The following is a 13093-nucleotide window of genomic DNA, read 5'->3' as shown; positions in this document are numbered from 1 at the left end:
GCGTCCCTCCTCTCACCAGCTCTGTTTGTGGCGGACCCTCCCCCACTTACTGGCAGATGCACCCGAGGTGTGCACACACTAACTGAATAATTGGCCTCTTAAAGTACATTAACACTTAACAGAGAGAAGCAAAGAGAGGGAGATTACCAAATTGGACATTGACTGATGACCTGTGGAGGGTGCATTACACACACAGGCTGGGCCAGCTGATAGTTTGAAAACTATACGTATACACCATTTTTAAAAGTATAAAGTGAAAGAAAAGAATCAGAAATGATGTATGCAGAAAATTTGAGTAAAGAAACCCTCAGTTTCAGGACACAGTGTCATTTATTTAATACAAACTAAACCAAAATGGAGAAGCAGTGTGTGAAAAACACTGAAAAAAGTACACTGGGAAACGTTTTTGCCTTCATTTGGTTCTTTTTCAGTTATTCTGATGTAGATTTGCTGCTGTAGTTTGGATTATTGTCCTGTTACTGATCCAATATGAGCCAAGCTGTCAGGCTAATGGACACATTTAACTCTAGAGTACTTTGGTATAAAGAGGAGTTCATGGTTGACTCAGTGACGACAAGGTGCCCAAATCCTGTGGCTGCAAAACAAGCCCAAACCATCACCCCTCCATCACCGTGTCTGACAGTTAATATGTGCTGTTTGTGTTTTTTTCTTTGCCAAACATGTCACTGTGCATTATGGCCTCCACTTTCCAAACAAGCCATACTTAATTATTATAATTGTACTGTCTGGAACTTTAACATTTAACGTGCTTCCTGAGACATGTGAGCTGTAGCTCTAGGTTTTTTCCAGTTTCCCTGAGTATTGTATGTCTGACCTTGAGGTGATTTTTTGTGGGGGGGGGTGTCCACTCCTGTAAAGATTAGCAGCTGTCTTGAAACTAATTGTTCTAACTATAAAATGATGGACTTCACCAACAATCGCTGCTAATGTCTTTTCACCTTCCCACTGTGTTAACACACACCTGAATGCTCCAGACGAGCAGAATGTCAAAACCTCTGCTTTCATAGAGGTGCCCACACAAACTGATGATCAGTTAATCAAATGCATTTGATTATCAGCACCTGCCTGCAACATGAATTTCTTTAGAAGCAGAGAGGATGTATTTAAATAATAACACAGTGTTCATCTGAAGAGTTAAGACCTGCTCAGGGCAACATGATATTTAATGTCCTAATATGTGAAATATTAGAACTTACAGAGGTGCACTTTCTTTTTTCCATGATTATATGGATGGATGTTTTTATGAATTTTAAATGTATTAGGATTAGAAACTTTTTTCCTACTAACATCAGTGACATTTCCAAAACTACTCTCAACCACATCTAATCCTTTAATAGTGACAAACATCAGCCGGTAGACGACGACACCGGTCACTCTTGGATTCCAAAAGCACCGTCGTACAGCATAAAAACAACCATGGACAGGAACTGAGCCTCATCTGTGCAGCCAACTATGGAAGGACTGATTAATGTAAATATAATCCATCATTCAAATTGCTGCACCGCAGTGACAGAACACAGCCAAACTAAAGCTATGCATGCAGTGACATGAATAGGCAGCATTATAGCTCTGTATTTAGATTAAAGAAAGAAAATACGGTTACTTCGGTAAATATTTCCACAGACCAAAACTTCTATAAGTCACAAACAGAAAGCTCAACATGCAGCCCCTCTGAATGAAGCCTTATTTTTGAATGGACAATAATGACATCACTTCCATATGCAGAGTAGGCAGCTGGCAGAGATAATGATGATGGAAACTTGAGTGAAGTGAGCTTGGTGCTTTTTTCACATCTCTTTCAGCCTAGAACGTCTTCACAGTCCTGGCCTCCACACAGAGCGGCTTCATGTGTGTTTAAAGTGACTAAAAAGAGAAAGATCTCTCACCTTTCGCACAGATTCCTCACCTAAAGTCCAAATCCTCTTCCTGTGGGGTCAAGAAGAGGTTAATGTCTCACTTCCCAGCCCACCCAGACCTCTCACATACTTGGCTTCTGGACAAACTGAGCCAGCTTTTCACCAGCTGGTAATGAATGTGTCTTTCAGTTCATCACTGATCACTCAGCTACCAAAGCTTCACCTGTAGGTTCTTGTGATAAGTATTAGTAATAGCAAGGCCCTTATATGTTTTTATATAATACCTATTTACATATTGTGTATTAAGACAATTTATAACTGTTATAGTTATCAGCTAATCCACAAGTTTATTTATTTTTTTACATTTATTTACTTTATCCACCATAAGATGTTAATAATTAATTCAATTTCATTCAAACAGTCACTTCAGGTTAAGTGATTCTGTATGATAAAGCCCTGGGGGACAGTGGGGAGGAAGAACTCCCTTTTAACAGGAAGAAGCATCCAGTGGAATCAGGGTCAGGGACCGGCAGCCATCTGGAGTTGTCTCGTTAATTATCGGTTTCCCTGATGACTCCTTGTATTCTGATTCCTTGCTCCAGTTTTTGTACTCCTTGTTTGAGTTCAGCAGTAAATCGGGTCTTCTGAATCAATCCCTGTTTCCCCAGTATTGTTGGGGAAACAGGGATTACCAGAGATTAAGTTAGAGATTATGGAGACACAGGATAAAAGACACACCATGTGAGAGTGAAGAGAAACATTAATGATATGCTGCAGAGCTACATGAACAGCTGAGGAGTGACTAAAGGTGAATGATGCAGAAGAAATGCTCAGTGGATGATGGGATGTCCTGCAGCAGTCTGAGCCTGTAGAGGTATAACTAATGGGAAAGTTCAGGGCCACCGATCCAGCCAGAATGTTTTTAGCTGCCTGTTTCCTGAATCCCAAACTGGGAGCTGGTTCAACAGAAGACCTGAAAGCTGAAGGCCCTGCCTCCCATTTTACTTTTACAAACTAACGTTTAAGACATTATTTTCACTGATTATTCAAGACTTTAGTTGTAAGGAGAAAGGTTTTTAAATCAGTTCTAGATTTAACTGGGACCCAGTGAAGAGAAGCCAGTATAGGGGAAATACGATCTCTCTCTCTCTCTTCTCTGGCAGTACCAACGCTGCATCATTTTGGATCAACTGAAGGCTTTTTAGATTATTAGACCTAACATTTTCTAAAGCTTATTCACAGCTCAGAATCACCCTTATTTACCTTATACAGAGCCACAGTTCATCCACTGTTGGAAACTGTTTCCGCTCCTCTCCATATCAACGCTAACTTTCTTCTCATAGGCTGCTCCTCATAAAGAGAAGGTTTAAACAGAAGATGGCAAAAGCCCTTCTCTGCTCACAACCAGATCTGTGTGCCTAAAATGACCAAATTAAGGAGATCCCTGCACACTGATAACGTACAGAGCAACAAACTTGGGGGGGGAAAAAAAAAAAATCTGTCAGAGACTCTTTCAGTAGTTTCTTCAGTCTCCTGATTGACTGCTGTTTCAGCACTTGTACCATCACAGCAAACAAATCCCTCTAAACACAGATGCCGACCTCTAGTTCATTCCTAAACTGCCTTTACTGCACTTCCGCGGTGGACTTTGGTTTGACACGGTGGTCAGGATGTTGGCGTCTTGCTCTGTGTGCCATAAAAAAAAAAAACAACTGTGATCGGGACCACAGAGCAGCTTTTGTTTAGCAGGGATTCTCTGACTGCACACACCCATGTCTGCCATATGCATTCCTGTCCAGATGTTGATCCTGCAGCTGGTAGAGGCAGCCTGGCCAGCGAGGATCAATGTCAGCGTTTGGTTAACAGCCAGGGAGGAGGAATCTTTGAACACGAGCATCTGACAGGAGTTGGTGCTGGTAATCCAGCCTCACCTTACATCACTGGCAACAGCTGTGAGAGGTCTGAGCAGGAGTTTAAGGGAAAGATCAAATGTGAAATACTTGAAATACACTCAAGCACTTAAAAAAAAAGTTTTTAAAAAGTTTTAGAAGGCTTCTTCAATTAGATCGATAGATATCAAATAAAATAAAATGCGCTCTTAAAAACAAATATATGCAACAGTCCACTTCAGGTATAATTTTAGGGCCAGTCTTAATAGTTTAGCTTTCTCTGATCTGCATACTCAAGACTGTAGAGATGGACGGTGCAGTGAGATCACCAACGATATGCAGAGCCAGCAGAAATGTCTAAAGGCAAGATAAATTAACTTAGCCTATAAATGCTGTAGTGCGAGTCATCGTTCATGTTTCCTGCCCCCATCCATCCTAGTTAAATTAGAGAAAATCTGTGCTCTGTCAACAGGCCTCTGCCTCCAGGAAACTGTCTAGGACTTAGCTAGTGCAACCACTTGCAAACAGTATTACCAGGAATAACAGCAAAACGTGTAATGCACATTATAATCACTTAGTTTGAGATGTGGTGTCAGCATCAATCAGCCAATCACTGTGCCTGGGAATCTCCTCCCACCGCTGTTAAATAATTTTTTATTAAAACTTCTTTAGGTGATATATTTGAATTTACTCCATAAATCTGCCATTTTTCCATACCAGGCTGCTACAAAACTGATTCTTTAAAAGTGTCTTTGATAAAACATGCAGATGTTACAATTACTTTGAATGTGTTAACGTAAAAGGACAGGTTGTCCAGAAGACATGACAGGCTGTTAAGCGAGGAACTGTGTGGTATGAGGAAGTCAGGAGTGACAGATGAGGCTGGATTACGTCAGGAATCGGCTCCGAGCCCCTTCGTGCATGCATGGTGATGGACAGGCTGACACAGGAGGTCAGGTGGGAATCTCCCTGGGCTGATATTTGCAAACACTGATCTCCAGCGTGAGTATGTAACAGTAAAGCTGCAGGAAGCAGAAGTAGCAAATGTGGGTGACATTCAATACCTGGAAAAAACCATCCAAAGCAACAGGCAGTGCACAAGAAAGGTGGAAAAGAGTGCAGGCAGGGTGGAGTGAGTGAAGAGGCGTGCCAGGGGCGATTTCTGACAATGATCGCAGCAAGAGCGAAAGAGAAGCTTTACAAGATTGTAACGAAACATGCCGCAATGTATGGTTTGAAGACTGTGGCACTGGGGGGAAAAAAAAAAAAAAAAAAAAAATGATATCCGAAGGACACGATTATAAGACCGGTAAGGCTGAGGTGGTTTGGACATGTCCACAGGAGGGAAAGTGGACATACTGACCCACAGAGATGCCAGGCAGGAGGAAAAGAGGAAGACAGACTCATGGGTGTAGTTAAGTGACATGCAGAGAGTTTGTGTGACAGGAGGATGCTGAGGGTAGGGTGAGAGAGGCAGGGTGATGAGCGGACCATAGCCAGGGAGCATTTAAGAAGTCCAAGATAACACAAAGATGAGGTCTGATGAGAGCAGCAGGAACCTTTAAGACTGCAAGGAGCACAAAAATAAATAAATCATTTCACTTCATTTCTACAGACTTGAGCAATTTCAAAGTTTTATTTATATTGCAAGTGCTGTACAAAGGTGCAGTTTAAATTATTCCTGTTTCCAAATGAATAAATAAAATCCCTCTTCATAACATAAACCTTCAGATAGAAATTTACAAATGTATCCTATTATGTTCATTACTAGTATAAACAATGCAAGCCCTTCAACAAAACCCCAAACTGCACGGCACATTGATGGGCCACGACAACGTCCTTAAATGGTTTTCAAATGGTCAACATATTGGTTCAGCTGTACAATCATACACTACTATACAATCCACACCCTGGTCACCAAGTGTGAAACAGCACATTTAGAAGTGACTGAATCTAAATGTAGAGGTTTAAGGTCTAAATCGGGAAAATGGGAGGGTTGAGATTTCATTGTAACGCTGATGTAACCTACTGGAAACCAAAGTGAGGAAAGTAAGATGATCAGATAAAAGGAAAACAAAACAAAAGAGGGAAACCGTTCAAGTGCAAAAAAATGTGAGGGAACGGGTGAGGGGAAGGAATAAGAATCAAAAAGGTCAAAGGAGATTAAATATACACATATATAGCGTCCGTTTCAATGAGCACCGAGGGGGGGTTTGTGCCTCGCCTCCTTTCACTCTAGTGCTCACAGCATCCTGGTCATCAATAGAACACCAGCCACCGCTGTCCACCTTAAGATGGAAGAGCCAGGCATCCAGTAACAGACCTGAATGAAGATATTTGGTGATGTTTGCATCCACGTCCACAATAGTTCTATTAAAGAAATTTAAATTATCATCCTCTAAAGCAAAAAGAACCTACTCCATGTTGCTTTTCAGCTGATGCACCGTACGCTTGTCCAGGTAACGGCAGAAGAGAGTGAGCAGGTTTGAGGGCAGAAGGAGCGGCTCCACCAGCGAACACTGGGATAGTTGTCCTGCCACCTGGAATATGATGTCAGTCCTAAAAGAGAAAACATCAGTCTCAGGAGTAAGCTTAAACCCTTCACTTCATTTAATATTAAAACCTAAAAGACTCCCACCAGGTCTCAAAGTCCCCGATGCTGGGCTCTAGAGGAACACCCGAGGACAGCAGCTTCTCTCCTTGGGAGAGCAGAGCGTACAGCAAGGACAGTCCGAACTGAAAGGGAGAAGAGAAATCCACCAATAAGAACAAAGACCTGTACCACTATCCAGGCAACTTCAGGGTTAACCCTGGATTCACTGCTGTTAGCCTCGCTTACTCAAATATACACCAACGATATTGTGATTGGTCAGATGCTACAACACCACGCTTCATGTAAATGTGCTCATAGCCACTGATGAACCCTGGCTTAGCTTAACTAGTTGATAGTTAAGTTAAGCCACCGTGTCAGGATAAGTGAAGCCAGAAAATAGAATGTCATCCTGGGTAAGTTGAACTTTCAGGGCCTTGTAGGTCAGAACACAAAAACAAAAGCACAGACCTTGTTCTGACATGCCAGCTCAAGACACTCGTATGTCGTTAGAGACTCCAAAGAGGTCAGATCTTTGAGGACGCCAATGAGCTGACTGAACGCCAGCCCACCGATCACATTTCGAAGAGGTGGGTAAAGCACAGGAAGGGTCTGAAAAGACGAGATTAAGCCCAGTCATTTTTATAAAGACACTTTATGTTCGTCATTTATGTGCATAACTCCAGCCTTGTGTGTTTATAGGTGGAGCTGTGCCAAGTAGGCCTGTAGAAGACACCAAGTGTTTTTTCCATTTGTAAATCTCTCCTGTAACTGGAATATATCAAGGCTCAATGTATTCTTCAATCTCACCCCGTCCGTGTAGACTGTAAAACCAGCTGTAACTGGTAAAGGCTGAGTAACATCAGGAAACCAAACAAGAACCAAAAATAAATATATCACCAAGTGGTGTTGCTAAGCAGACCATTCAGCTTACATTTCCTTTTGCACAGCTATAAAGCTGCCCTACCTCGTCTGTGTCTCTGCTCATCAGTGTTGGTAGGTTAGTGGTGACAACACGCAAGATTTTTAGTGCAGAATCGTGTTTCAAGAACGGCAGCAGACGGGCGACGAGCTTTTTGCCTTTGGAGACGAGCAGAAAAGGAAGGAAGTCCCCTTCTGATTCCCTGCATCAAATTTTTTTTAAAGTGTTTAAAATGATGAAGTCACATGTTAGGATGCATTAAATGACAAACTGCATGACTCACAGGGGATTGTGGTGCTGCAGCTGGGAGTAGATGTGCTCCACTTTCCTCTGAATCTTCTCCACCAACCTCCTTTCTTCTGCTTCGGACAACAATGGAGTTTTCATCCTCTCCGTTTCCTCCACCTCTAACAGAACCATGAACAACTGCAGGACAGAAGCCATTTTACAAGAAGGCAAATAAAAAAAAAAAAAAAACCTCACTGCTGTGTCAAATCAAGTCATAATCAGGTACCTTTTCTATTTTGTTAAGGATGTCTAATCGCTGTAGTCTGGTGTCTTTCTGATCCTTAAATGAGGGGAAATAAAAGTCAGTAGCAGGAAAGGCAGACCGAAAACACTCAAACACAGGGAGCCTCCAAACTACACATTCACCTCAAGCAGACCCTGAGGCTGGACTGCATGAACAGCACTGATGGCTCGGCGAGGAGAGTAACACGTGGAAACTGCAACTTGACCCAAAGAGCCTTCAATGTGCACCACTGCAAGAACAAGAGACGCTTACACATAAGCAGAGCAACTCCTGAAGAAACAGATGCTTTCAGAAGGATCAACAATAAGGCATCTATAAGACAAATGTTTTAGGATGGAAGCATTTTAGGCCTCGTGCACCTCCAAAAACATTCAAAAAGGCAGGACTACCTGCATGCACTATTCACCGACTCAAACGAGTCCAACAGCAGCTGGAGGGAAAAATGTTTGTTAAATCAAAGCAGCGTGGAGATCATGTCTCTCCTACTCCCACGGGCAAATTCTGGTACAAGCATCTCAACAGTCAATGAGAAACACAGCCTGTGCCTCACTAACCCGGTGTGTAGGAGTCTGTTTTTTTGATGTAAGGCGTGGTGAGCTTAGGTGGCTCCCTCTTGCTCCTGATGCCCAACTCCTCTTCGGCCATCTTTGATTCTATTCGACGATAGTACTCCTGTAACAGTTTAAAGGTTCACCGGCAATCAAAAATGAAATGCTTCTTCGCTTCCCCTCTCCCATCAAAAAATTAAAGAGCAAAGCTTTTATTTCCTACCTGATAGTAGTAGTCTTCAAGGTAAGGATTCTCACTTTGCAGCTGGATCATCTGCAGCCGGGTGATCCACTCCTTTTCTTTGGCCGTCATGAGGTTACAGTACGGATCCCAGCCCTCTGGCTTTCTATAAGCAGGTCAGATTTGGCCGTAAGTATAGCGAATGACCCAACAGGATCAAACTCTTCACTCCATGCACCAACCTTTGGAATAGCCGCTGTTTTTGACTAAGCAGTCGTTTGTGTTGGGGATGGAGCTGTGTGGCTGGACCAGGGTACCTACTGGTTAGAGAACGGTCTCATCAGTATGCATGAAATCTCAGACTGTGCTTGGTTATGAGCACATAAAGAGAAGACGCATTTATACATATTAAATCTCCATCTTTCATTTCCAGAAGGCTTATACATCCAAGATCATCTGCCTGTACCTTGCAGATAAACATTAGCATCACTCACTGATATTTATGCATGACCACACAATACTCAAACTTTTATTTAAACAGATTAAAAGTCTCTTTTTTAAAAGAGTCCTAAACTATGAGAGGCAGCTTTAAACTAACATGTTCTCTGGTGCAAACCTCACACAGAAAGGGCCCCGCCCAGGTCACACCCAACACCTGTGAGCCACCGTGATGCTCGTCTTGGACTTTTGCATCTCAAACTTCATGAACTCAAGATTTATAGTCAGAGTTTAACAGACTATACATTTTGTGGACCAAACCCGTTTCAGCAACATTAACGTCAAGCACCTGAAAGGCTGTACTGGATTAGAGGAGGGGCTGTAAAAAGGGGATGGCCTTGGTGAGTTGGCTCCGAAGCGAAGTTGCATCATTTTGGGAGTCTGAGGCGTCGAGGGGCAGGGGTGGGTTGGAGGAAACATGAATGCCCTGGTCTGCTTTAGTACAAAATAAAAGTCAAGATCAAATCAGATCTGCACAAAAAACGCAGAAATGAAGGGGTGAGCAATACTGAAATCAACCTGATTGTAATGCTGGCGTGGGGTCAGTGGCTGACGTGGGAAGAGGGGGGATCTTGGTACTATGGGTGGGTACACCTGCATGAAAAAAAAAAAAAAGTAGAACTTAAAAAAGGGAAGAAGTCCACAATATACAGTGAGCCAGCTGATTGTTTAGAAGCAGTAACACACATCAACAGCATCTATCCAGTTACACAAATATCCAGGTGGTAAAAAGCCAGTTTCCCACCTGAGTGGGTCCTCGATGGCCAAACTGTCTTCTGGAGTACAATCCTCTGGATTCCCCTCGCCTGACCCCATAAAGGGGCCCGGCGGAGTACGGCAAGTCAACAAAGTTGGAGTTCAGAGTCTGACCTCTACCTCTGTGCCCAATTACACACACTATAGCACTGTCCTACAGAACACAGGAAGATACAAAGATAAAAATAATGAACTTGTCATTATATGTATAACACATTCTTAAGTGATAACCTCAAGTATGGATCCTGAGGTTCTTCTGGTTTTTCTGTAAGAGGGCATCATCATCTAGGATGGAAAACAAACATGGAAGAGAAGCATTAGCACCACAGAAGAAAAACAAAGTGTAGTAAAAGGATTAAAAGTTGGCACTTACATCATCCTCAAAGGGACGCTGGTACATGGTGGTCCCGCAGTCCACTATGGCACTGTCAAGACTCTTAAAAGAGCAAAAAAAAAAAAAAAAACGGGTCAAACTGAGGATTTGAACTGTTTTAGTGCAATTTTCTGACAACACACAGATTCATCTTTGTCACCTTAAGGCTCGGTCGGCCCTCGATTATTCTCATCACAGCTGGGTCTTCAAACATCTGCCCCCTGCCCAGAGCTGCTCTCTGTCCCCTACTTCTGCCGCGCTGCCTCGAGGAAGCCCGCAGAAAATACTGCGGCTTCTGTCGGGGAGGCGACGGGGCTCTGCGAGGAGACCACGGGGCTCTGCGGGGAGACCGAGGTTTGGGCTGTGGGGGAGGGGGTGTTGCAGGTGGTGGTGGCGGCGGCGGTGGAGGCGGAGCCTCTCCAAACTGAAGGCTGCTGCTGGACTGTTCTGTGGTCCCGTTTGCATCCAAATCTAGACATGCAGGCAGGGAACAAAGAAACAGATGTGGAAACACTGCTTTCTGATAGGTTAACAGGTTAGACTCCTAGTAACCCTGTAAAAACGATGCAAAATGCAACTTCACATATTTAAGACCACTTTTAAGTGGTCAGAACCAGAAAAGTCCTCTAAAGGCTGCAGAGGTTTCCTGAAATCTTTTGTCCCCAAAAGTCAAGTTTTTCCTTTTTTTCTTTTAATCAACCAAGTGTTTTTTCACATTTAGTTTTTCAGTTTAACTATAATAACCTTGCCTATTACTCTAAGGTGTCGTATGAGTAAAAATGGCAGGGTTTGCGAACAGGTAAAGCTCCCCAACTTTTATTGGACCGGAGTCGATTCAGGCCCCTGGGCCGTATGTTTCACAACCCTGGGTTAGAGCACAGCAGCCAAACAAGCACACATTACACCCAACAAAGCCCGATTCAACCCTAAAGGCAGCACCTTATGAGCCGTCGTGCATTTAAGAAGGCACTTAAATTTGTCTCAGCTACTTCGCTGAGTCAGGTAGTTCAGAGCTACGTCAAAGAGGACTGCGCACAATAAAAAGGGATCAAGGAGGCTGAGCTGGAGCTGAACATTTTAAGATCTTCACAGCTCAGGTTGAGCGGTTTGGAGACAAAGTTACAGAGAGGAGACGCTGAGATGGTTTGGATGTTGAAGATGGAGCTGCCAGGTAAGAGGGAGAGAGGAAGAAACAACAGAAGAGGTTTTTGGATGTAGTGAAGGAGGTTGGTGTGACACCTGAAGGAGCAGCTGAAAGAAGATGACTAATTTCTTTCCACTTAACCTTAATCTGACCTGTAAGATAAACATTTCTAGTGTTATTAAGCCTCAGTTTGAAGTTAGAAAGCCAAATTATCATGCTGGATGCTTACATTATTTTTTGATAGTCTAAAAGTTCACGTTTAACACACAGACGGGGGGGAAGAAGTCTAAAAGAAGAACACCTGTAAGCACAAGTTACACACCCATCCCAAACGTCTCCTCATTGTGGACGTTTATCTCCTCATCTTCCTCGGCCATGGCCTGCAGAAGCCCCGAGTCCATATCCGTCCCACCTTCTCCATCACTCCAGTCCTCTCCATTCTCAGGCCACTGCGGCTCGCACACCTGCACCACATCCTGGTGCGTGGAGACAGAGTGCTTTTTAAGATTTATTAATGAAGAGAGTGTTTCTAAACAGCAAAAAGGCCAACAAATAAATAAATCACGCAACAACACGTGTGGAGTTTTCAATCCAACTTTCACCATCTGTTCATTCCGGGCATGCGATGGTTGCCTGATTAAAGCACACACATTAAAGAGCAGCAGGTTGAAGCAGACTTACGTGTTGCTGCTCTGAGTCACTCATAATTCATTTCACAACTTCTTTCCTCTCCTGATGAAGTCGACGGATCGCGACGACCTTCGCAGCGTTACCCGCGTTCTCTCGTTTGACAGCGCGTGACGCTCATTAACTTTTAAGCGAGCTCACCTGTGAGGTGACGCGTAGGCGTGGACACGTCACACGCGGCTCCCAGCAGCTGTCAAGTCGCCTCCGCCCACGTGCCGCTCACATGTCGTCTGGGTGATTTTAACTCGTCTTTTCTTCGTTTCTTTCTGCGTTTGTGTTCAAACCCTCCCTGTAACTACTTTACAATTAATTACACACGATCCTCAGTGAGCGAATAGTGACCTCTGGTGGCCAAAGTCAGTATTTTCCTCACACGGAGCGTTTATTCGCCCTTCGCTTCTCTTAATGGTCCAGAAGAGAGGGAAAAAAAATTCCTGCACAGTTTCTCACACACAGCAGACATTTAAAGGACTGCAACGTTTATTTACTCCGTGTCCATTTTATTAGGTACAGCTGTACAGCTGCTCATTAACGTAAATATCCAGCCAATCATGTGGCAACATCTCATTGCTTTTGTGAATGTAGACATATTCAACCCTCAAACTGAGGATCAGAATGGTGATTTAAGTGACTTTGAACATAATGGGTTCGTCTGGGTGTTTCAGAAACTGATGATCTACTGGGTTTTTCCCACATAACTACCTTTAGGGCTCACAGAGAACAGTTTGAAAAAGAGAAAATTTCCAGTGAGGAGGTGCTTGTTGTGTGAAAAATAACTTTATGCCTATTTTGATGTCAGAGTTCAGCTGTTGCAACTAAGGTATGCAGGTGAACACATCCATTCGTGAAGCAGATGGGCTATAGCAGCAGAAAACCACACTGGGTCCCACTCTGGTCAGCTAAGAACAGAAAGCTTCAGTTTCAAGGTTCAAGGTTCTTTATTCGTCACATGCATAGTTATACAACACATAGTGAAATTTCTGCTGCGACATTCAGATGGTAGGGTCAGAATTTGGTGTAACTACCATGAAGGCGTGGATCCATCCTGCCCTCCATAAGTGATGCAGGCTATTGGTGTTGTAACATTGTGGTGGAT

The 13093-nt window shown here is 43.4% G+C and overlaps 1 protein-coding gene across 4 annotated transcripts; it reads right to left on the bottom strand.

Moving 5' to 3' along the window:
* Nucleotides 1–5392: 5392 nt before the first annotated feature.
* On the bottom strand, nt 5393–12289 carry patl2 (PAT1 homolog 2). Of its 4 annotated transcripts, none has more exons than XM_084937759.1 (19): nt 12139–12289; nt 11633–11786; nt 10327–10637; nt 10167–10229; nt 10025–10078; nt 9783–9947; nt 9557–9631; nt 9327–9472; nt 8782–8859; nt 8582–8705; nt 8365–8482; nt 7933–8039; nt 7793–7846; nt 7562–7704; nt 7324–7480; nt 6828–6968; nt 6405–6502; nt 6185–6325; nt 5393–6089 (listed from the first exon to the last, which is right to left on the bottom strand). In XM_084937759.1, exons 2-19 carry the CDS (start codon nt 11709–11711, stop codon nt 6056–6058), a joined length of 2088 nt encoding a protein of 695 aa, XP_084793885.1. In that variant the 5' UTR covers nt 11712–11786; nt 12139–12289; the 3' UTR covers nt 5393–6055. The 4 variants fall into 4 exon arrangements, with proteins under 4 accessions (XP_084793885.1, XP_084793882.1, XP_084793884.1 ...); XM_084937756.1 differs by lacking the exon at nt 12139–12289 and adding an exon at nt 11992–12131; XM_084937758.1 differs by lacking the exon at nt 12139–12289 and adding an exon at nt 11992–12131 and having other exon boundaries at nt 8782–8856.
* Nucleotides 12290–13093: the final 804 nt, after the last annotated feature.

The sequence above is a fragment of the Perissodus microlepis genome, chromosome 8 (assembly GCF_051167445.1).
Source record: "Perissodus microlepis isolate ML-2025 ecotype Zambia chromosome 8, ASM5116744v1, whole genome shotgun sequence".
Taxonomy (NCBI): domain Eukaryota; kingdom Metazoa; phylum Chordata; class Actinopteri; order Cichliformes; family Cichlidae; genus Perissodus; species Perissodus microlepis.
The sequence above is the reverse complement of the archived record's forward strand: the minus strand, read 5'-3'. Positions and strand labels throughout refer to the sequence as shown.

What these genes read in the sequence shown, in the direction of transcription:
- patl2 (XM_084937756.1), bottom strand. Translation starts at nt 12,015, where the DNA reads ATGAGTGACTCAGAGCAGCAACAC. An exon ending in CACGCCAGCATTACAATCAG is followed by an intron (nt 9,473 to 9,556) that starts GTTGATTTCAGT and finishes TTTGTACTAAAG; the next exon opens with CAGACCAGGGCATTCATGTT. An exon ending in TTGAAGACTACTACTATCAG is followed by an intron (nt 8,483 to 8,581) that starts GTAGGAAATAAA and finishes AAACTGTTACAG; the next exon opens with GAGTACTATCGTCGAATAGA.